The sequence below is a fragment of the Mercenaria mercenaria genome, chromosome 13 (assembly GCF_021730395.1).
Source record: "Mercenaria mercenaria strain notata chromosome 13, MADL_Memer_1, whole genome shotgun sequence".
Lineage (NCBI taxonomy): Eukaryota > Metazoa > Mollusca > Bivalvia > Venerida > Veneridae > Mercenaria > Mercenaria mercenaria.
In genome coordinates this window covers 57,384,682-57,409,211 of record NC_069373.1, presented here as the reverse complement: position 1 = coordinate 57,409,211, position 24,530 = coordinate 57,384,682, and the positions used below count along the sequence as shown (strand labels likewise).

General features: G+C 35.5%; 2 protein-coding genes across 3 annotated transcripts in view; one reads left to right on the top strand and one right to left on the bottom strand.

Annotated features, from left to right (window-relative positions):
- LOC123530305 (uncharacterized) overlaps window positions 1-10,231 on the top strand; it is a 29,676-nt gene extending 19,445 nt beyond the window's left edge. For both annotated transcript variants that reach the window (XM_053521923.1, XM_053521922.1), the window contains exons 6-8: window positions 526-608; window positions 3,485-3,561; window positions 5,040-10,231. In XM_053521923.1, coding sequence (XP_053377898.1) covers window positions 526-608; window positions 3,485-3,561; window positions 5,040-6,335 — 1,456 coding nt within the window. In that variant the 3' untranslated portion in view covers window positions 6,336-10,231. The remainder of the gene's footprint in view (window positions 1-525; window positions 609-3,484; window positions 3,562-5,039) is intronic.
- Window positions 10,232-17,081: 6,850 nt separating this feature from the next.
- On the bottom strand, window positions 17,082-24,530 carry LOC123529991 (galectin-5-like). Its single transcript, XM_045310660.2, has 5 exons — window positions 24,367-24,530; window positions 20,365-20,418; window positions 19,786-19,871; window positions 18,051-18,270; window positions 17,082-17,910 (listed from the first exon to the last, which is right to left on the bottom strand). The coding sequence occupies exons 1-5, from the start codon at window positions 24,385-24,387 to the stop codon at window positions 17,794-17,796; spliced, it is 498 nt and encodes a 165-aa protein (XP_045166595.2). The 5' UTR covers window positions 24,388-24,530; the 3' UTR covers window positions 17,082-17,793.

Below are 24,530 nucleotides of genomic sequence, written 5' to 3'. Positions count from 1 at the left end.
GATAGGCAAACATATGTTACAACAGGTTTTAAAGGTGCATGCTTTCTAATTTAAGTCATACGTCTTTTAAATTTAGGAAGAACCTTTTAGTTTGTAAAAAATGTAAATAAATGATGAGGTGTAAGTAATAGGTATATAATATAGCCGTGCCATGAGAAAATCAACATAGTGGGTTTGCGACCAGCATGGATCCAGACCAGCCTGCGCATCCACGCAGTCTGGTCAGGCTCCATGCTGTTCGCTTTTAAAGCCTATTGGAATTGAAGAAACTTTTAGCGAACAGCATGGATCCTGACACTTGGTTGCACACCCACTATGTTGGTTTTCTCATGGCACGGCTCATATGTTATAGAAAGTACTTGTGTAGTAAGTAAACTAGGTAGAAAAGTTATGTACAGTGTTAATTATACAGTATGCATAATTTTAGATTGTTTTATAGTGGTTGCTGTCTGTTCTGAAAATTGTGTAAAAACACCTCATTATATATATTATAATTATAAAGGATGTATATTTTAAAATTTACAGAAAAGAGATCAAAGAAGGAGCCCAGATTTTGACAGAGAAATTACTCAAGTACAAGCCTAAAATAGCTGTCTTCAATGGGAAAGGTACTTCCTTGTTTTATCTTGTATTTATTAGTGAAAAGATTTATATAAGAAAGTATAAGCTGTGTAATTGTAACAATTGCTGCATTGACATATTTTGAACATTCAGTTATGGCTATGTAATCCCATAGTTTGTTTTTGGTTGCTTGAATACTGAGACAAAAGAATGTAAGTTGTATCTAAGATATTAGATCACTAATAGTATTTTTTACAAAATGGCCTTTGTTTGGTATATTCTGAAAGGTAACCATGTTTTGCACTATTGTGCAATTTTTAAACAACTTTTACCGTGCTGTTTTTTAGCTCATCTGATTTTTTGAAAAAAAATGATGAGTTATTGTCATCACTTGAGCGGTTGTCGGCGTCGGCGTCGGTGTCGGCGTCGGCGTCTGCGTCGGCGTTGCCTGGTTAAGTTTTATGTTTAGGTCAGCTTTTCTCCTAAACTATCAAAGCTATTGCTTTGAAACTTGGAATACTTGTTCACCATCATAAGCTGACCCTGTATAGCAAGAAACATAACTCCATCTTGCTTTTTGCAAGATTTATGGCCCCTTTTGTACTTAGAAAATATCAGATTTCTTGGTTAAGTTTTATGTTTAGGTCAACTTATCTCCCAAACTGTCAAAGCTATTGCTTTGAAACTTGGAATACTTGTTCACCATCATAAGCTGACCCTGTACAGCAAGAAACATAACTCCATCTTGCTTTTTGCAAGATTTATTGCCCCTTTTGGACTTAGAAAATCAGTTTTCTTGGTTAAGTTTTATGTTTAGGTCAGCTTTTATCCTAAACTATCAAAGCTATTGCTTTAAAACTTGCAACACTTGTTCACCATCATAAGTTGACCCTGTACAGCAAGAAACATAACTCCATCCTGCTTTTTGCAAGATTTATGGCCCTTTTGGACTTAGAAAATATCAGATTTCTTGGTTAAGTTTTATGTTTAGGTCAACTTTTTCTCTTAAACTATCAAAGCTATTGCTTTGAAACTTGCAACACTTGTTCACCATCATAAGCTGACCCTGTACAGCAAGCAGCGTAACTCCATCCTGATTTTTGCAATAATTATTGCCCCTTTTGGACTTAGAAAATCATTTTCTTGGTTGAGTATTATGTTTAAGTCAACTTTTCTCATAAACTATCAAAGCTATTGCTTTAAAACTTGCAACAGTTTTTCACCATCATAAGTGGACACTGTACATCAAGAAACATAACTATATCCTGCTTTTTGCAAGAATGATGGCCCTTTTTAGACTTAGAAAATCATGGGTAGGACAATATTTCTATTACACAAAAAAAATCAGATGAGCGTCAGCACCCGCAAGGCGGTGCTCTTGTTATAAATTTTGTATAACTTATGGTATGTCCACAAGCTCAAGTAGAGACAAATTTCAAAGTGATAGCCACTATCCAAAACGTCTGCAGAGAACTCATTTTACCATTAATTTTAATAAAAGAAACATCAAACTATTGGTAAACAATTATAAAACACAAAATAAAAATGTCAGTATCATTTTTTCTATGGTGCCTCAAGTAAACGGATTTAATTAGATAGAATTCATACTTCAACATTGAAAAAATAAGGTCGAATGCTGTGTTTCTGTTTTGAATTTTGCTTACTCCATTTAAAAATAACTTTAGGGCAGATGTAAAACCTACCTAAATTTCTTCCACAATATATAATCTAGAGGTGGAAGCAAAATAGAGAACTTTCACCACGTGTAACTCAATATTTTTAAAGATGTGTAACTACCCCTTCTGTTTAAGTAGTAAATTCACTTTGAACACCAAGAAATTGCTTAAAAGATTCATCTTTTTCCATTTTTGTACAATAAATCAATAATAAGTCTTGAAAGAAGTAAAAACTTACTAGAAAAAAAGAAAAATAAGGAGAGAGAAAATTTGGTCCCAGTAGGGCTTGAACCTACGCGCCCCAAGAATTGCAGTTAAAGTAGGCTTATGGTAGGAATTGAATACTCTTCAAAAAGGAGGTCCTCTGTTAGTGATCTAATACCTTAAGAGTGACATTTGTCTTGTTTTGAATGTTAGAGAATGAATGTGTCTCTGAACTTGGTCTTAGACTTAAGGCTGGCATTTTGACAGAACACAGTATTTAGGTCCATAGGGAACTGGGATGAGTTTTTATCTAGCTTACATGGGGTCAAAAAACTAGGTCAGCAGGTCAAATCAAAGTAAAAGCTTGTTTACACTGTATTGGCCACATTTTGGATTCAGTCTTCATAAAACTTGGTCAGAATGTTTGGTATCATGAATATTTTATGATTTCGAATCTGGGTCATGTAGGTTCAAAAACTAGGTCACTTGGAAAAATCAAAGGAAAAGCTTGTGAACACTAGAGGCCACTTTTTTGCTCCAGTCTTCAAGAAACTTTGCCAGAATGTTTGTTTTAATGATATGGATGGGTTCTAATCTGGGTCATGTTAGGTCAAAAACTAGGTCACTAGCCTAGTTGGTCAAATCAAAGAAAATGCATGTTTACACTCAGGCCATATTTTTGGTCCAATCTTAATGAAAATTGGTCAGAATATTTCTCCATGAAATTTCAGATGGGTTAAAAATTGGGTCCGGTTTGTTAAAAATCTAGGTCACTAGGCCAGATAGAAGAAAAATCTTGTTTGCTCTCTAGAGGCCACATTTTTGCTCCAGTCTTCATGAAACTTGGTCAGAATGTTTATCTCCTTGAAAACTCAGGCAAGTTTGAAACTTGGTCATGTGTTAAAAACTGGGTCACTAGGACAAACATGTTTACACAGTTATGGTGTGTTACTCTGGTGAGCGATCTAGGGCCATATTGGCCCTTTTGTTTTCTAAAGATTTTATAATAATTATCGTAACTGACAAAAATGGATCTATTACAGGTATATACGAAGTGTTTGTTGGTCATAAGAACTTCCACTTTGGGAAACAGCCAGATCTCTTGCCAGGCACAGAAACTGTAAGTACAGCTCTTGTTTACTTGAATTTGCAATTTTCCTCTCCAAATTAAGTTCTCGTAATTATCATCTCAGTTTTATGAAAGGCTATATTATTTACTTTATTTGCATGCAAACAACTGCTGATTAGAATATTAAGATCTCATAATTATCTTCTCAATCACGTAGAAAAGATGTTATAAGTAATAACAAACTTGCTTTAATCTCAAACAAACAGTATTTGATCAATATTTTCTTCAACTTTCATCGATAATTAATCTCATTATCAGATCAAATATACCAACAAAGAAACATTTAAGTTAGTCGGGTAATAAAATTTTGAATTAACCAATACATTCTGACCACCGAAGGTGTGAAAAATTTTGACACCATTGCTCGAGTTTGCCAGAAGCAACAAAGAGTAAGTTAATGCACAGGGACCAGGTGTCATGCTCGAGCGATCGAGTTATTGATGCTCGACCCAGCAATGGTAATTTCAAGTAGAAAATAGAAGGAAATTGACCAGGACCACATGAATTGCTAAAGCGAACAGGGCTTGAGTCATCGGTGCTCGAGCGACTTTGTTTTTTGTTACTATACTATATACACAGACACAATCTTGTGCGCACCATCTCTCCTCATCCCCTTGACACAATTTAATGAAACTTCACACAAGTGATCAGTAACAACAGTAGTTGTGCATGGGGCATGTTAGGTTCTTTCAGAAAAAAAATTTGCAGAGTTACGGGACTGTTTTTTGTTACTATACTATATACATAGACACAATCTTGTGCGCACCATCTCTCCTCATCCCCTTGACACAATTTAATGAAACTTCACACAGGTGATCAGTAACAACAGTAGTTGTGCATGGGGCATGTTAGGTTCTTTCAGAAAAGAAATTTGCAGAGTTACGGGACTTTGTTTTTTGTTAATATACTATATACATAGACACAATCTTGTGCGCACCATCTCCCCTCATCCCCTTGACACAATTTAATGAAACTTCACACAGGTGATCAGTAACAACAGTAGTTGTGCATGGGGCATGTTAGGTTCTTTCAACGACAAAAATTGCAGAGTTATGGGACTTTGTTTCTTGTTAACATACTATGTACATACAGTCTGCATATGCAATCTTGTGTGCGCCTTATCCTTGTGTGCGCCTTATCTTCCACAATTATGCAATCTTGTGTGTGTCAAATTGCAATGTACTATGTCAGTGCATGCGGGGGTGGGGGGGGGGGGGGGGGGTACATTCATCACCTTTAGTGATAGCTCTAGTTGCACATGTTTCAGGAATATCTTTTTTTAATTGTAAGATATTTAGTTTCCTAAGAACTCAGCATTTTGCATGTACTAAGTGAATCTTCAGATATTTTTTTTGCAACAGCAGTCTGCAAGGTCTTTTTTACCATGATAAAAATATATTGAAACACAAAAGCATGGACATTTTATTCGAACTTACATGTACAAGACTATTATTTATTTCTATTTCTAGGCTGTGTATGTGATGCCATCATCTAGTGCAAGATGCAGTCAGTTACCAAGAGCAGTTGATAAAGTACCATTCTATGAGGCTTTGAAAAAATTTAGGGACCATTTGAAAGGGAATCTACCAGATCTTAAAGAATCTGAAATAACATTTGAAGATGTGGTCCTAAAGACTGCTGTTAAGAAAGAAGTGAAACAGGAGGGTGAGGATCAGTATCCAGGGGAGATGGGAACCATGCTTCCAGGAACCCAGATCCCAGGTAGTATGGGAGATATGTCACTCACAGGGGACCAGCAGCTAGCTCAGTTTATGTCTGGTTCCTACCAAGTTATACCACATAGTGTTCAAAGCTCTAGTTCTCAGGGAATGATAAACCAGTCTAGTCCAGTGTGCATTTCTAATGCTGGTACCAGTCCTGGGGTATCTTCTACATTACAAACTGTACAAGTGAAACAGGAACCAGTTGATTCTGACTGTCCATCAACAAGTTGCCAGGCAACAACCAGTCAGTCAGAAACTATTTCCATTGGCCAGTTGGAAGTTTACAACCAATCACAAAGTACTTCACAAAGTGACAGTCATTTAAATAACTTTTTGAATGGTTTGTATGGTATGGTTAACCAGGTTGCAGGTAGCAGCCAGGCTGATTCCAGATATGGTGTTGTAAATCATGCACTGCCAGGTATAACTACAAATGGACCAGTCCAATTCAATGATGCATTACGTGACATTGTTCGAGAAAGTACCACAGATGATATTGAACCTTCTACAAGTTTAGAAGTTTTAGAGAAACCTTCTACTAGTCAGCAATCTCAGGGAAAGACAGCAAAATCCAGCAAACCAAGAAAAAGAAAATCAAAATCTATTGAGGAATCTCCTGCCATGTCTCCACCGGCCACTTTTGTCCCGCCCCATGAACAGCATTATAATCATCACTCTTCATCGCCTCCAGGAAATCAGCAGAATTCATTCCAGTCATTTCATCCGGTTCCCCCATTCACAAGTCACATGCCTCATCCAAACATGCCTGGACCGGGATACAGCAATGCCTACATGTCTCAAATGCAAGGGCAGTATAATCCACACATGGCATACAACTACATGCAATCTCAGCACAGCTTTACACAGATGATGAATAGTGGAGAACACTTTATGGGAATGCCTTCCCATGGAAATACACAAAATTTTCCACAGCAACATATCAGCAATGGATTTCAAGGCCAGTATCCAAACATTGAGGGGCAGCAGCCCAACGGGTTTAATCCTAACATGCCTATTAAGCAAGAAAAAACAGACAATTGAATTTTGTCGTTTGTGTTTTGTCGGTAAAGTTTTGTTAGCATACTCTTTTTCTTCTGTCTTAGTTTTTTAGTTGGAACAATTCAGTAGTTTTGATATCTGTTTATAAAGTTTCATTTTGATGATATTACTTTTTATCATATTATAAGACATTAAAAATAGCATATACATAAGCATTATTAATCAAACTAGAAACATAATTTTGTTTTTTCGACTTAGTGTATGTCATAAGTACGAAGAAACTTTTTATACAAGGTAAGTCAGTTCAGATCTAAGCCATCCTTTTATATTAAGTAGCCTTGGAGTACAGTCACCGTTCAAGATGCATGTATGTGGACTTGCCATGAATATTTGTCTCCAGCTATTAATATATAGTCGCAGGCGACATTCCATTTTCGATAAATTTTAGCTATTATTAGACAAGTTTTGTTGATGCAAATTATTGTGTAGATATCATTTTATGTAGTAACTTATTGAACTTGGTAGTTGTGAGGACATGTACAATTCTGAGGGCTGTCTTGTTTGAATATATGCAGTTAATTGCCAGCTACAGCTTCGAAGGGTTTTACGTTGAATCTGAAGATCAAAGCTTAATCATTTATACTGTGAAATCATTTAACCTTTACTGTGCTAAATTTCTAAAATGGACTGGTCTGTCATTCAATTTGGGCAGTTCCATTTAATTTTTGGAGGGATGTTCACTGAAAATATACTGACAGAATAGCAAACAATGCAGACCATGATCTTGGTCTGCAGTGCTGGTAAAGGCAAAATCACCCGCCACCAGCAGACTAAAGGTTCATTTTATAAGCATTGAATTTTTTGAATTTCTATTTGTAATGGATTTACATATGTGGATTTCAACTTGTGAAAGTAAAAGGAACATGATTTTTTTATGTTCATTGAGATTAATTTTGCAGATTGATGCAGCCAAGAAATCCACAAAAAGTAGTCCCCCACTAATAATAATGATTTCACATCATTCATGTGGAACTATTTTTCATTGAATTTGTTAGAGCTGAAACCACAAAATGTTATGCCAACAAAATAAAATTATTTAACGTTTAGCCTGCAGTCTGATCATGGTCTGCATTGTGCGCCATTCCGACAGTATCTTTTTTGGTAAGCACGCCTTGGTAACAAATGGTATTGCCCAAATTGAAAGATGGTTCAGTCCATTATAGAAATTTAGCAGACTAAGGGTTAACAGTATTCTGATTAAAGATTTATCATTGATAGATTGTAACATATTTCTTTAGGAACTTGTCTGAGCTGTACTAAACTGCATTCAGTTCAAATGTGTTAATGATGTTTTCATGCAATTCTAATCTTAACTAATTTTGTCTTGAAAGTCACAGTGTATTTTGAAGGGACTATAATCAGTTGATTTATGACTTTTGTCATGTTGCACTTTTAAAGGGACATTTTAGGCGAAAAATAATATTTCTCAAAAAAAAGTCCATATAAAGTGAGTACTCTAAAAGTGACTAGTGGTACAAACATATTGTATTGACATAAGATGGTTGCAAGATATTTTTATTAATATCCAAAAATATTGTGCAGAAGGCAGTAAACCGTTGCAATACTTTTGAAATGATGCAGAAAATTTAAATTCTTGTATTTTAAGCAATATTTAACTTTTATTTTTACCCACTTTATCATTTTTCAGTATCATATATACATTCTATGTTAAACTTGGTAGAAAGTGAAATGTTGGAAAATTTCACCTAAACTTGGGGTGAGTAGATTTAAAGTGCCATGGCTTGAATAGGGGTACAGTGGACACATCTGTGGTTATTTTGTCCTAGGGAGTTCATACCAAAGCATTAAAACTACAAGCATATTTTCCAATAAGGTTGACCCTCTGTTATTGATAAGCATTTGTATATAGGTGTAAATGAGAGAGAAAGTCTGTTAATGGGAGTTCTGCTTTCTGTATTCATTACAACATATCAAGGTTGTGACAATTTTCAAATGCTTTGTTTGGTATAATGATGATTTTCAAATTTTTTACTGGTAGTTGTTTGGCATTGTTAGAATGCAAAGGATAATGAAAATGTTATTTATAGACAGTAGTCATTCCTTGTGTCTTGGTCAGTGTTTAAGAATTGATTGTTGTCATAAAGTTACCACCTGGAGATGAAATATTTTCGGCTGTTAAAATGTGTATGGAGGTCAAAGGCCTTCACGCATACTTAAAACGGCGGAAAGTATTTTTATATCAAGCTGGGAACTACATACATTGAGTAAAATTATTTTGAAGTTATAGTTTAATTTAATTTAAAGATTAAAATGATCAGTGTTGTAATATGGCTTTTGTATGATTTTTAGGTAATTGTTTTATATACATGTTTTTAGATTTCATTTAGTTAGTCTATACATTTTATATTATCTATAGCTTTGATTTTGTAGAAGTTGTTAGTGGATCAGTTGTTAAAGGTTCTTTGATGTTAAATGGCTTAGCACTCTTTAAATGGCCATGAATTTGGATGAATTATGGGATCATCGGCAAGCGTGTGGTGTCCACAGAAGTTGTCCACTCTCTTACTTCTGCAGTTCTTATCCTATGGTCGCAGCTTTTATGGGCATAGTATCATGGCCAAGTTCAATAGCCAGCTAGTTCCTTCAAGTCGCTTTGGAGTTATAGTCAAAATTGTTAATATTGAAAGTGTCTGCTTAACATCTTGAACATTTCTCATCCAGTATTGACCAAACTTGGTCAGAATGTTACTGGGTGTTCGATAACCTCCTGGATAGTGAGTTATAGCCCTTTAAGGCCTCAAATTTCTGAAAGTCGTACACTGATATATATGAATATTTTCAGAATTTGTGTCTCTGTTAAATCAAGGTCACGTTCAATAACCAGCCAGATTGCATTAGTATATTCAGGATTTGAATATGATCCTTGATATCAAAATATTGATATTGGTAGTGTCCGGCTGTCTGCATAATAATTTTTTCTTTGATCTCAACCATTCTTCTACAGACTGTGTTGCTCTATAAAATATTCACAGAGTTATGGCCCTAGATTAGTCACAATTGCGAAAGATGAGTAAACTCGAAACTCATTTGCAATGATTGGTGTATTTGGTGATAGTTTGGCACTCAGTTTTCAATGATGGGCTTAGAATTTCAAAAGATTGTCAGTAGTGTTGGACACTCCATCAACAAGCTAATGCTTTTGAGTATCTGTCAAAGTAAGTGCCTACGGGTTGAAGTTTGAACAAAAATGATTGATAACAATTGGCTCAAATAACAGTTTACAGCCTGCACGGTTAGTTAAGTAAATAGGGCAGAAGTCTGAATTAAGAGGTAGCAACTGCGATCCTAGGGTATGGGGTACGTTCTCCATTAAAATTTGACAGAAGAAAGTGTTTATGGAGTGGTAAGCCTTACATTTCTAAGTCTTGTGTACAAGTAAGTACTAGTTCAGACTCTATAATTATTACTAATAGGTTAACTGACCTATGTTGTGTAACACTTAAAATATCAAACAAAGAAATGAAATATTATAGTTTGAGCCTTGAAAATGTTAGTTTTAGTAGTTTTAGAGATAAATGTGCATTGATTACTGTATGTTAATACGGGTTCATTCAGAGCATTAATTTGCTATTGCAAGTTTTTAATTTTATTTATTAACTATATAATATTACAACTTGATTTATTTTAAATTGAGATGGTGCTAAAACACTATAACAAATTTTTTTACTGCCATATCGTGCATTTTAGTTTTGAATGTTTTTGTTTAGACTGAATGGATTTTTAATTGGTTTACAACTCCTGTACATAAATTTTCTTTTTTGTGAGAATTGGTTTTGTTCAGATATTTTAGTTATATTGAAAAAAGTTTGATATGATCTTACATTTAAATGATATTGGAAATATATATATTAGCGATTCATATTGCCTTTGTTATTCCTGTCACATTGAGATGGTCTTACAATTTTGCTGATTTTATCCCATAGTAGCATCAGTCCATGCGTCAGTGCACCGGAGATAATTCCAGAACGGATTGGTGGATTGACTATTTTGGGAACATGGGTAAATAATCACGGGATCAGGGTCGAGGGTGATTTTTGTTACAGTCCCTAATATTTAATGCTAGAGTTATGGCTTCTTTATAGCTCACCTGAGCCAAAGGCTCATGGTGAGCTTTTGTGACCGCTTTATGTCTGTCGTGTGTCATGTGTCCATCAACAGTTTCTAAAAAAATCTTCTCTAAAACCACTGGGCAGATTTACACCAAACATCACATGAATGATCCTTGGGTGGCCCCCTTTCAAAATTTTTCAAAGAATTTAATTCCACAAAGAACTCTGGTTGCCATGGCAATCGAAAGGAAAAACTTGAAAAATCTTCTCAAAAACCAGAAGCCCTAGAGCTTAGATATTTGGTGTGAAGCATTACCTAGTGGACCTCTACCAAATTTGTTCAAATCATGACCCCACCCGAGGGGTCATATGATTTTACATAGGAAATTCTTCTCAAAACCCAGAAGCCTTAGAGTTTAGACATTTGACATGTAGCATTGCCTAGTGGACCTCTACTAAAGTTGTTCAAATCATGACCAAGGGGTCAAAATTGACCCTGCCCCAGGGGTCACTTGATTTTACATAGACTTCTATAGGAAAATCTTCAAAAAATTTAAAAAAATAAACCAGAAGGTTCAAAATTTACCCCGCCCCAGGGGTCATTTGATTTTACATAGGAAAATCTTCAAAAAATTTCTAAAAATAAACCAGAAGGCCTAGAGCTTAGATATTTGACATGTAGCATTGCCTAGTGGACCTCTACAAAATGTGTTCAAGTCATGACCTCCGGGGTCAAAATTGACCCCGCCCTAGGGGTCACTTGATTTTACATAGGAAAATCTTCAAAATTTTTTTAAAAATAAACCAGAAGGCCTAGATCTTAGATATTTGACATGTAGCATTGCCTAGTAGACTTCTACAAAATTTGTTCAAATCATGACCCCCGGGGTCAAATTGACCCCGCCCCATGGGGTTACTTGATTGTACATAGAAAATTCTTCAAAACTTTCTAAAAATAAACCAGAAGGCCTAGAGCTTAAATATTTGACATGTAGCATTGCCTAGTGGACCTCTACAAAATTTGTTCAAATCATGACCCCATCCCAGGGGTTACTTGATTGTACATAGGGAAATCTTCATAAAATTGCTAAAGATAAACAAGAAGACCTAGATCTTAGATATTTGATATGTTACATTGCCTAGTAGACTCCTACAAACTTTATTCAAATCATGACCCCCGGGTTAAAATTGACCCCGCCCCAGCGGTAACTTAATTGTACATCCATAGATCTTCCAAAAATTTCTAAAAATAAACCAGAAGGCCTAGAGCTTAGATATTTGACATGTAGCATTGCCAAGAGGACCTCCACAATTTTTTTTTTAAATCATGACCCCTGGCTTCAAATTTGCCTTGCCCCAGGGGTTACTTGATTGTACATAGGAAAATCTTCCAAAAATGTCTAGAAATAAACTAGAAGGCCTAGAGCTTAGATATTTGGTTTGTAGCATTGCCTAGTAGATCTCTGCCAAGTTTGTTCAAATCATGACTCCAGGTCAAGCTTAAATGCAAATCTTCATAGCAACCATTTAACCAGGTGAGCGATATAGGGCCATCATGGCCCTCTTGTTTTACTTAAAGTTCAGTAAAAGTGGATGTCTGATAATTTTTGAAAGGATGAATGGAATGGATTGAATATATTAATGGTAGACACATCTATGATTATAAAATACAGGCCCAGTTTGATTTCGGTTACAATCCAATATTTGAGTTATGGACCCTTTTCAGCTTTAAATTTGGTTGTCTGTTCGATAATTATTTAAAGGCTGAATGGATTGAAGACTTTCCTCGACTATTCATAGAACAGACTTGCCGTGCGTCGGTGTCAGCATCCCAATTTGGTTTAGGTTTTGTATGTAAGTTGGTATCTCAGTAACCACTTGTGGGAATGGATTGAAACTTCACACACTTATTCACTGTGATAAACTGATTTACACTGCACAGGTTCCATAACTCTATTTTGCTTTTTTACAACTTAGACATTTTTGGTTAAGGCTTTGTGTGTAAGCTGGTATCTCAGTACTCACTAATGGGAATGGATTGAAACTTCACACACTTGTTCACTGTCATGACCTGACATGCTCTAAGCAGGTCCCATAACTCTACTTTGTTTTTTTTCTTCAAAATTACGCCCCTTTTTCCACTTAGCAGTTTTTGGTTAAGTTTTTGTATATAAGCTGGTATCTCAGTATCCACTAATGGGAATGGATTGAAACTTCACACACTTGTTCACTGTCGTGATCTGACATGCACTAAGCAGGTCCCATAACTCTACTTTGTTTTTTTCTTCAAAATTATGCCCCTTTTTCAACTTAGCAGTTTTTGGTTAAGTTTTTGTATATAAGCTGATATCTCAGTATCCACTAATGGGAATGGATTGAAACTTCACACACTTGTTCACTGTCATGATCTGACATGCACTATGAAGGTCCCATAACTCTACTTTGCATTTTAAGCTCACCTGAGCACGAAGTGCTCAAGGTGAGCTTTATGATCGCCCTGTGTCCGTCGTTCGTCATCCGTCCATCATCAACAACAATTTGTTAACACGCTAGAGGTCACAATTTTGACCTAATCTTAATGAAACTTGGTCAGAACGTTACCCTTAATAAAATCTTGGACGAGTTCGATATTGGGTCATCTGAGGTAAAAAACTAGGTCACCAGGTAAAATCAAAGGAAAAGCTTGTTAACACTCTAGAGGTCACAGTTTTGGCCCAATCTTAATGAAACTTTGTCAGAATGTTACCCTCAATAAAATCTTGGACGATTTCGATATTGGGTCAAAAACAAGGTCACCAGATCAAATCAAAGGAAAAACTTGTTAACATTCTAGAGGTCACAATTTTGCTGTTATCTTAATGAAACTTGGTCAGAATGTTACCCTTAATGAACCAATGTTTGACTTTTTAACTTGAAATTTGTAAAAAAAAAAGCTTTTTTTTATTTTTTACAAGATGGTTGTGTTACAGGGAAATTATTGAGGAGATATCTATTTTAAAATACACTTCCCTGGTTATCTAAGTTCATTTGATATAAACTCTTTTAGCTATTTGTATAGGTTGTTGTTTTGCATCAACATTTTTTAGCTTGAGTATTTGAAATTTTTTCGAGAATGAGACCTTTTATTTTTGCCCTTTCTTCTGCATCTCAAAACTTCTGCATATAAGCAGATGTCTCAGAAACTACTCCGCCAAATACTTTCAACTTTTAACATGTGTCGTCAGCACAATAAAGTAACCCCACAGTCCAAGTAACATAACCCTAGCCCTCTTTACTCACTCCCTCATCCCATCCTCACTCGCCCTCACATAACCCTCTTGATTCTGTGTCTTCATATCCCATCCCCTCTGCCCACTCCCCTACATCCAAATTTTTGTAGTATAGGCAGATTGGCCAAGATCCATCGTCAACAATTTTCATAAATATATCTGAAACTACTGGTCAGAATTATGCCAAACTTGACCAGTAGCATCCTGGTAAGCTCCACTCAAGTTTGTTGAATTGGTTCTCTTGACCCCTTTCAGGAGCCGCTAGAGTTTAAAATCGAAAAATCTTTAAACTTCACATGAATACTTGATGACTTTCATCAAACTTGGTCAGTAGCATCATAAAAAGTCCTCTTTTAAATTGTTTCAAACCGGGAAGCTAGGCCCCTTGAAGGGCCACTAGAGCTAAAAATAGAAATACCTTTAAACAACTTCTCGTGAACCATCTAGTTGATGGATTTTCATCAAAGTTGGCCTGTAGCATCATTATAAGGCCATTTTCCAAATTTGTTCATACGGGAGTGCTTGACCTAAAATGGCGGCTAGAGTACTGATGAACTGCATTATAGATTGTAAGGGCCACTAGGACTAAAAATAGAAATAACTTTTATATAAATTCTCCCAATGAAGTGCTGGATGGATCTTGATCAAACTTCGTGTGTAGCATTTTAAATTTCAAATAGGGGCTCTTGGCCCCTTTATTGGGACAATAGGGCTACAAATAGTTACTTTTCCCCCATGAACTGCTTGATTGTCTTCAATAAACTAGATTTGCAGCATCCTTGTAAGATCCTCAGTCAAAAGTGTTTAAAAAGGTGGGGTAGGGCAGTTTTGCTATTGTGTGTATTATATAAAACAGTTGTTAGCATTCATGATTCAGTTTGTCAAACATATGCTAAAGGTCAAATAGTCATGGTCAGGTGAGCAACTTAGGGCCACATTGGCCCTCTTATTTTAGTTTGTTTCTCCCACCTTATCAATCCCCTCCCCTAAAAAGTATTTAAAAGAGAAAAAACCTCCACCTAAACACAACCCCGCTAATCCCCATGCTTAGATATATTTTTCATTTTCCCTTGATTGCGCTTCCTAATTTTGTTTCATACTCAGCCGAACCCCAGCCAACAAATATTCCTCTCTCAAAAATATCTTTCCCTTTCAGAATGTGCTCTTGTTAAACTCTTCATCTTCTGCTACCAGCTTTTGTCTGCTGATATCTGTTGCTGTCGAGCCCGCTTGCGGAAGCGAAGACATAGTTGTCCAAATGGCTGTTCGGTGTATGTGTGTGCGTCCGTGCGTGCGTCCGTCTGGATTTGTTTGTCCGGACCATAACTTTGACATGCATGGAGCAATCTTGTTTATATTTGGCATGAATGTTAACCTCAGTGAGAGGGAGTGTCATGCTTAATCCCTAAGTTCCTATCTTAAAGGTCAAGGTCAAGTTGGAGGTCAATAGTCATGTCAGATCTTGTCCGGCCCATAACTTTGACATGCATTGAAGAATCTGGTTTATATTTGGCATGAATGTTTAACTCAATGAGACGGAGTGTCATGTGCAAACCCAAGGTTCCTATCTCAAAGGTCAAGGACACAAGGGTCAAAGGTCAATTTTAGAGCTTGTCCAGGCCATAACTTTGATCAGTATGGTGCAGTCTTTTTTTCTTTGGCGTAAATGTTCACCTCTATAAGACGGAGTGTCGTGCACAAACCTCGGGTCTCTATCTGAAAGGTCAAAGTCACACATGGGGGTCAAAGATCATTTGCTCCATGCATGTCAGAGTTATGGTCCGGACAAACATACGGACGCACAGACATACACTGAACAGTCATTTTAGAATTACTGACTTTTTTAAGGCGGTTCGATATGACATTTGTTTCTATTAATAGTAAACATTAAGCAAACTAATGCGACCCAGTTTGATGATTTTAGTAGAAAATACACTTTATTCTAGCATGTATGGAAGAATTCCAATCCAGGGTGTAAATGTTCAGTTATTGGACCCCTCGCTATGCCATGAAGAAGTTTATTGAAGCAACGTGGACATGCCAAACTGTAAAAAACTTCAGGTTAGTTGTGATTTTGGTTTATTTCTTTACGAGACTATAGACAATTCCCGACCTTACATTAATCTCTTCTATAGATATAAAGCATTTCTCGGTCTCTTCGATATTATCCAATCAGGGAAAACACGTTCGTAATTGACAACTTTTTTACATGCATACAATCTATAAATAAGTAAAGTACGTTTACAAGTGATGTGGTGAGACCTAATTACTTTTGATCAAGTTCATAATTAAACCTGGGAAGCCTGAAAGAAGAGGAACCCATCCAGTATTCTATACTATTTAGTATGTGTACAGAAGCTTGTCCAAATTATTTATTATATCTATGATGGTGTTTTATTACTGTTTAGGCTGTCATTCACGATGGTTTCATATGAAAGAAATCTCTAAATAAGTGCTTGAGCTTTTTCAAGAAGAACAGATGGAATGTGTAAGTTTTTGTGCATTGTTTAAACATGAACAGAACTTTACGCTCTATACACTTTACAAGGTTATAAAGTCGTTATTGAGCGAATGTCGGGGATTTATGTTCGAGAATTGTGCGTAATTTAGATACAGATGATGCTCCAAATCTGTTCTAAACTAGTGTCAAGCTGTATGATAAGCATTCATACACGGGACTCTTGTCCAAAAGAATATCAGTAAATTTAGTCAGAGGAGCCTGGAATCAAACCTGAGACTTCTGACTTCGTAGTCCGACTTGCAAAACAGTATCAACGCCTTTGGGACCTACTGACAGTATTCTCTACTAGTGACAAGTACTCAGTTGTGTGCCAGTTGCTAATTGTCTATTGTATTGTCTATGTTATGGTGTGTCTTTGCCATATTTTTATGGAGATGTAAATGGCCAGAGGCAATTTATTTTGTCGATGAAACCTTGAAACGTTGCTATATGTCAATCGCTAATTACTGCTTTTCAGTTGTTTTTAGATAAGTGCGCATTGTGTTTTGTTAATTGCTAATTTCTGTGTTTATATTGTAAGTTTCTTCATACCTACGTGGGCCTTGACTTTCTAATTAATCTTTTAAACCCTACTTTTCAGGAGAATTGTAACTATTTCAATGACAGAGTTGAAGAAGCAAAAACATATTGCAAACATTTGACATGAAAAAATAATGTATGCTGTGTTCAAACGCCCTTTGAACAACACACTGGATCACATGTTCAAATCATTACAATCGGACTTGGTTATTAAATTCCTAGGTTTTCTGTAAACATATAAATATTTGTAATCTTTCTGCTTTATCAAAGTCGTTGTTTTTAAGTATTTTACACTAATTCATTTTAAAAAGTGATGACCGAAGAATTATCACCTCTTATCATCAATTATGTATTTGACTTCTTTTGATTCGGAATTTATTTGATATCATAGTCATGAACTTTGCATATGCAGCAACAAAGTTTTGCGAGAATTGTTGAATCTGAGGATAACTGTCGATGGATCAAGTACACGAATGACTCAAGTGAACCTGACAATACTTACAAGTTAATGCATTTAAAGTTTTAGATCTCTCTTAAGGAAATGTGTCAACTGACCAGCATGTCTGTTATTTCTCTTGTTCACTGCAATATCAAATTATGGTCCTCAAACGAGCTGTTGCTGTCGGATGGAAAAGGTAAAATAAAAGGTCGTTTGTACAGGAGAAACAATTAACAACACATTGATAATATTTAATTGAATAAAAGGATAATGCTTTTTCATAAAGTACTACTGAAAACACTTTCATAAGTTTTAAAAATACAAGTTTGTCTTTCTTCTGGAATCGTAAAGATAAACAATCACAAAGATGATAATTCTTCAATCATATCCACAATATTGACAATTATTGTGTAGTTTTGATGCATCCACTGAACTGGAGTTATTCTCACATATTATATAAGTTGGAAGAAATTCGCAACAATTACGAAAACTAAATCAAAGAATTGAAATGATACGAATAAATCAAATACTAGCTGCAGGTTAAATTGTCACTTAATTATAAAACAGTGAAAAACGATAATGTCAGAGAAACTTCTTTGTACGGTAAAATCTTGTGATTTCTTTATCCTTGAATTCTAACCATACAAATCCGGACATCGCCTCTGATAACAAGCGTGTCGACTTCCTCCAAAGATAACCGATGGTTGAACTCTAACAAATGCCGGTCGTTTACTGCTACCTACAAACATACAAAAAAGACCATGCAGAAATATAAAAAAGTAGTAAAATTAGACAACAACAGAGTCTCGATCGCTACCGCATAGTCAGAAATTTCAATCAGTATTAGTATTTCAATAACATAAAAAGAGCGATCGATACCTTATAACAAGACTCCTCGACAAGAACTACCATTTCGAAGAACTCATTACGTTTGAAAGGGAAGGGTTTACTTGGAGAACGTTCTTCGCTACCCCATTGGCCTTTATTCCGGGCATTCCTCACGATAGTATCTTTACTCCCCTTGTATTCAAAGCGGACATCAAAATGGAAAGCGTTTCCCCTAACTTCACCCTTATGACTCTTGAAGTTGATAGAAAACCTGCGTAAAAAGGTATATATTACTCATTAAATCAATTGTCTTTCCGCCAACAATGCTCAGCTGATTGATACAGATCCTATATACTAAATAAAGACGTCTTATTTTTTTATCGTTAATGACCGTGTAATTCGTTAAACTTGTTTCCACTCTAACACTAATATAGGGCCAATTCGTTTCTGGCAGCCGGCTAGGCGTTCGTTTGGCTTTCTGGCACTACCCGGCTCAGTCCGGCGTACAGCGATGTGTGCCGGTCTCGCGAGATAGGCAAAACGGCAAATTAAATGTTTTCGCGATAAACATTCGGATAAACATTTGGAAATTTGGGGTTAATACCAGTTAAGGTAGAAACATACCGCAAAAATTTTTTGTTAACTTATTTGGAGCCGGCCACAACAGAAAATCATTTTATATTTTTATTTGCAATCCACGTGACCGGCGTAAGCCAAAGCATTCGTTTGTTAATAAACCGGCGAGAGTTTGTTCTTGCCGCTCACGTGACCGGCGTATCCCGGGTTGAATGAAACGCACTGGCCCAATGTTTACCATCAGTGTCCGTAATGCACCTGTCAATATTTTGCCCGCCCAGGGGGGCGGCGGGCCGACCCAGGGGAATTTGACATTTCAAAAATTTTGTTGTCTAAATCCCCACCCTAGGGACAACCTTTTTTGTCTAAATCCCACCCTAGAGCCTGGTTGGTAAATCAAATGTTTGTCAAATTCCCGCCTGTCAGGAATGGTCTTCTGTCTAAAGTCCCGTGTATGCCCGCCGCTCCCCCGGGCGGGCAAAATATTGACAGGTGCATAATGTTTTCCAAAAACGCATTCAATATTCCGTACATTCCATTTAACATAGAATGTGTATCATTTATTCATTCAAATGTCTATAGATCTATCTCTTAAAGCTCAAACTTGACTGCGATATTAGAAGAATCAAACGTTTTATGTGTTTGTCAGTTACCATTGGTTATGTAAGCTACAACAATGTCTGGTTTCTACTTATATAGATGCCACCCAATTAATGAAGCTGCTCATATCACATCCTGTCTGGCTCAAGGTCAGAGAAGACATTCTCGTTTTACAACCCATATGAATTTTGTGTATGTCTTTGTATAATTTTCAGCGAGATGCACGTTTACCAGTCATGTGCCTTCTATGGCATTGACACGGCATATACATTATAATGCGGGACTGACAATGTTTTTGATGCAAATGCGACGTAAACAATTTAATACTATTTTAACTTCTGTGCAGACTAAATAGTTATTTATGGTTCTTTTTTCCGTTGATTTTGGCTAAAGCGACATACAATCCACCAGTCGGCATAGCGATGCTCGTCAGTTATTTATTTATTTATTTGGGTTTTACGGCGCACCAACACAGTATAGGTTATATGGCGCCAAACAGGACTACAAAATTTTGGTTTCATATCTCAATCGTCAGTTATCACTAGTTATGTCAATTACAAAACTATCAAAACTGACCCATATCAATATTATCCGCAATGTTGTGTTTTACCTTGGCGATTTCGAATCTGGGATTCCGCTGATGAAAATCATCTTGCCCGGATAAATACACCCGAGGCCATGTCTGACAGGAACACTCTGTAACATGATGAATAACATGCTACTTTTTATATTGTACATTTCTATATTAGCATTTAGAAATATTAAATAACTTTATTTAGTAGCTGATAGATCAAAATGAAACCTGTTTAAACCTGATCTTGTATTTAAACAAATCGAATTATCATAATTGCTCGTTCTCCGTATTATCTTTAAAAATGCAAGACCAAACTAGATAAAACATTGTTCTAAGTTATAATTACATACCTGATGATGCCAGTATAGAGACAAAACCCATAATACAAGTATAAAGAAACAACACTAGTGTAAAAACATAAAGCACAAGACTTTTTCTGTCCATGTATATTTCACATTTGTAAAACGAGATGTTGCGGATGCGCAGGCTGGTCTGGATCCATGCTGGTCGCAAAGCCACTATGTTGGTTTTCTCATGGCACGGCTCATATGAAGGTTCAGATAAATCAGTGAATGAATTCTATCTAAGTACGCGCTGAAATTATCTTATACTTACAGGATTGTATATCTTTTGCCCACATAACCCTTGACACTTATTTTCGCCCGGGTACTGGAATAAATAAAATCAAATCGTATTCGTCTCAGATCCATGGCAAAAAAAAGAACAAAAAAGGCGAATCTTTAGTACAATGTAGTAGCAAAAGAGTAATGCATCAACTTGTAAACTAAATTAAATATTGACAAATTTCATTTCTGCACTTTAATATGTACTCTAAGGCACAAAACTAAAATAATTTTGTAAGGTAGTATTAGCAAACCTTGCACCTGAAATAGAGAAACTGGTAGCCGACAGATGGATGGACTATCATTTGTTTATTGTGTTTATACGATACAACACCCTCACCCCCACCCCCCACTCCCTGTTTTATTTTCAAGAGAAACTAAAACTATAGATAGTAATTTCAATTAAATTTAAAGAAGAATAGCACAGTCTACACTAAAAGAAACTAAATTTTATAGACCAACACTTGCCCCCCCCCCCCCCCCCCCCCCCCCCCCCCCCAAGGTTTTTTTTTTTCAAGAGAAACTAAAAAATATGGATAGTATTTTCAACTGTTATTATCAATACAACTGGGAAATAGAATAGCACAGTCTACACTAAAAGAAACTAAACAGTATAGATAAAATCTTTACTTTATTAAAATATTCCATTATCCTTTGTTTGTGTCTTCTCCTTAGTCAGTGATGTCTGGTGTGCTATTTGCATTTTGAATGTTTGACATTAGAGTGCCGAGTGTTTCAGCTGAGTAAAACATGTTAAAGGCACCAGTACATTTTCACAAGGAATGTATAATGTCATATATTCTTGGGGTTTTCCAGCACAAGCAAAACCGAAAGATAGTGTCTGTAGTGCTGGCTGAGGATGCATGACACCTTATTTTACTTTATTTTCGTTCCTATTAATTTAATACCTTAGAATATGTAAAACTCTCTACCTTAGTACTGCTACTTAAAGTATTAATATCAATACCTTAAAATATATGCATATCGCTGTCTGTAAACTGCTACCTTAAAAGTAATACAGCTATCTTAAGATGAATTAAGGATAATTCCTTTAGTAAAAAGACATATAGTTTTGTATCAACAGTGCTACACCTTTAAAAACATAAGTTCACCTTTAAAATTCTTGAATGATATATTGAATACAGAATTGATAAAACTGTTAATTCTGAATTAATTTTGTATTATTATATTATCGAATTGTGGTGGTGCTTGATGCATTAGTGTGGTGGTGCTTAACTTAAATTTAATTATCCTTACTTCGTTTGAACATCCGGATACGGCGACATTGTGTTTACATTTAAATTTGGAATATTTGAATAGCACTTTTCTGCGTGCTAGTTCATTCATTTCATTATTACGGCTTGATGTTGCAAGATTCATGAATACAGGGCGAGGGTCCCTGTCTATAAGGGCCACGCCAACCTAAACAAATACATACACTTGCTTTCTCTCGGATACTGAAACAAATTTAAAAAAAATGTAATCGTCTTAGATACATGGCAAAAGTAGATGAGATGAATAAGTGCAAAAAGAAGTTTTAGTACAATGTAGGAGCAAAAAAGTTATGCATCAACTATTAAACTAAATATTGACAAATTTCATTTCTGCACTTCAATATGTACACGCCCTTACAAATATATTCAAATATATCTGCTTTTCAAGAATATAACCCAAGAAATATTCTGTTTATTTCAAGCCATGAATTGCCATTTTTTGGAGTAAGTATTAAACAATGTATTTCGTGTACATGTGAAAACAACTCAAACTGTAGTTCTTATATATAAAGTTCACTCAAATCACTGTAAGATGTAGGGTTGTCGACAAAAAGAAACAGATCATATGTCGCCTGTCCAAGATTTTGTTGTGAGCAATGTCCAAGTGTCTATCAGAACGTTATTCAAGCTATACTTAGGCAGGTTGGTAGACTCATAAATCCACCAGATGCCACCAGATATCTTTGTGAATCTAACCAAATAAATACAAGGACACGTAGCCTAGTGGGTTGCAATGCAAATACCATTAATGCTTATTTCAATTTAGAACATCTTGTTGTTGTTTTTTTCAAATACACTGATATAAATTTTATATCAGTGTATTTGAACAAAACAACAAGATGTTTAGTGACATCTTCACAAAGGACTCGTTTTATTCTCTTCAAAGTTGGCATAGTAAAACGATATATCATAAATCAAATAATCACGGATACTACATATTTGCAACCGAAGTTTACCCAAGTAAAAATATTTACACATATACATATGGCAAATTTGTTATTTGAAACTCCATTATATTTTAAACTGGCACGTTTTTGAACAAAAAATAATACTTACACCGCTTACATTTTTTGCACCGTTTACACTTTTATTTTCTCAAATTTTCATTGCTTGCTCTATAACATAGAGTTAAATATTTACGATGGTTATTAACATATACTTTCTTCTGTTCCCAGAAGGCTACCTAGAATGCATCATTTTTTTAGGTATGCAATGAACGCAGTTGGTCAGATTTTGAAAAAGTACCCAAATATTTGAGCTGAATTAGATAAAGAAATATACAACCGTTTTCCAAAAGTTATAATGATTATAAAATATACACTAATGACTATTCCTCACTTGCCATTATAAAGAAAGAAATATATTCAGACCACAGTTTTTCATTTTCTGGTACTTGCAATTTTTATTTATTTTTCTGCCATTGGTGCGAACCGCATCAGATCAAATTCTATATTAGTTACCATTTCTTTTTTTTACCTGTTTAATGTTTAATGCAATATATATAGCAAAAAAAGATCTTGCTCTTTGCAATATAATGGACTTGTTGATGAAATATCCGGTAATGATGGCCTAGATTTGAAATCAGTTTGTTGTTGAAAATCTGGTCAATAAATCTTTATGATTGGCAGTGTGAAGATATAAATTACCGCAAAATGCCTTCAGTATGCATCCAGATTTGAATTTAACTTGCCGGTTTTGCACGAAAATCAAACATTATAATCATTTATTTTATGTTTTTCGGTGGTTTATCAAAATATAAGGGTGAATTATATCCAGATAAACTCACTGGCCACTCAGTGAAAATTATCAAATCTGATACCCGGATTAATGTCAAAAAGTTTACCGAGCGTACTGAAAGCCGGAAACAATATGACGATGACGTCGTTAAAATGACGTCATCTTTGCGATGCTTCCTGATAAAATTTCCCGCAAATTTCGACATTTTATTGAAATAAACACAACAAAAGTAGAGTTTTAGACATAAAATAAACAGAAAAATTGTTGGTATCGATGTAATATAACGGTAATTTCACTCGTGAACACCAAAAGTTGTTATTTTCACTCGTGGCTGCGCCACTCGTGAAAATATCACTTCTGGTGCCCACTCGGTGAAATTATAACGTGATATTACACCGAAACCAACAATTATCCTCTATATATTGTTTCATAAATTTAACAGTGTGCTGTTATTGTAAATCAAAATCTTTATGGAGTAATAATTAAATAACATTTTGTTTACTGAACTGAAACATTGTAAAACGTTCTCCCTGGTACAAAATGTATACTGTATGCTTGATCTGAATAGATGCTGAACATTAAGCCAGAAAGTATATACAGCAATAAACAGTATAACAATTAACAGGATACATTTGGTATGATAGTTATCAGGTTAAAATATATTTAAGCACAAAGAAAGGCAAAACTTCTGCTGTGTAGTATTTTTCAAATGAAATCGAGGTAGCTAACGCGAATGAGTAGGCAACAAAAACAAAATATCGCATATAGACTACTACATGCAGTTACGTGCATATTTCTTGAATTTGCTATTTGAATAAAGGAGTTTCAGATAAGTGCAAATCAATGTTTGCCTGATTAAACATCTGTTAAACACAAGTGTTAGTGAACTGATTTTTACTAGTTTTCTTAAGGACTTTAACTATTCAACGGTATGACATTTCAAAATGAAAAAAAAAACAACATGTATATACAAAATGACTTACCGGAACATGAACTAAAGCCATTTTTGTCTTGCACGTTCCTCTTGCAAATCCTATATCAATTTAGCTTAAAGTAGTGCTGGTAGCCAAGGTTTATATTTAGATTCACAATTGGTCCGCCCACAAGGCGTTATTTTCAATGGTGGTAACCGCTACCAAGTCTAGAC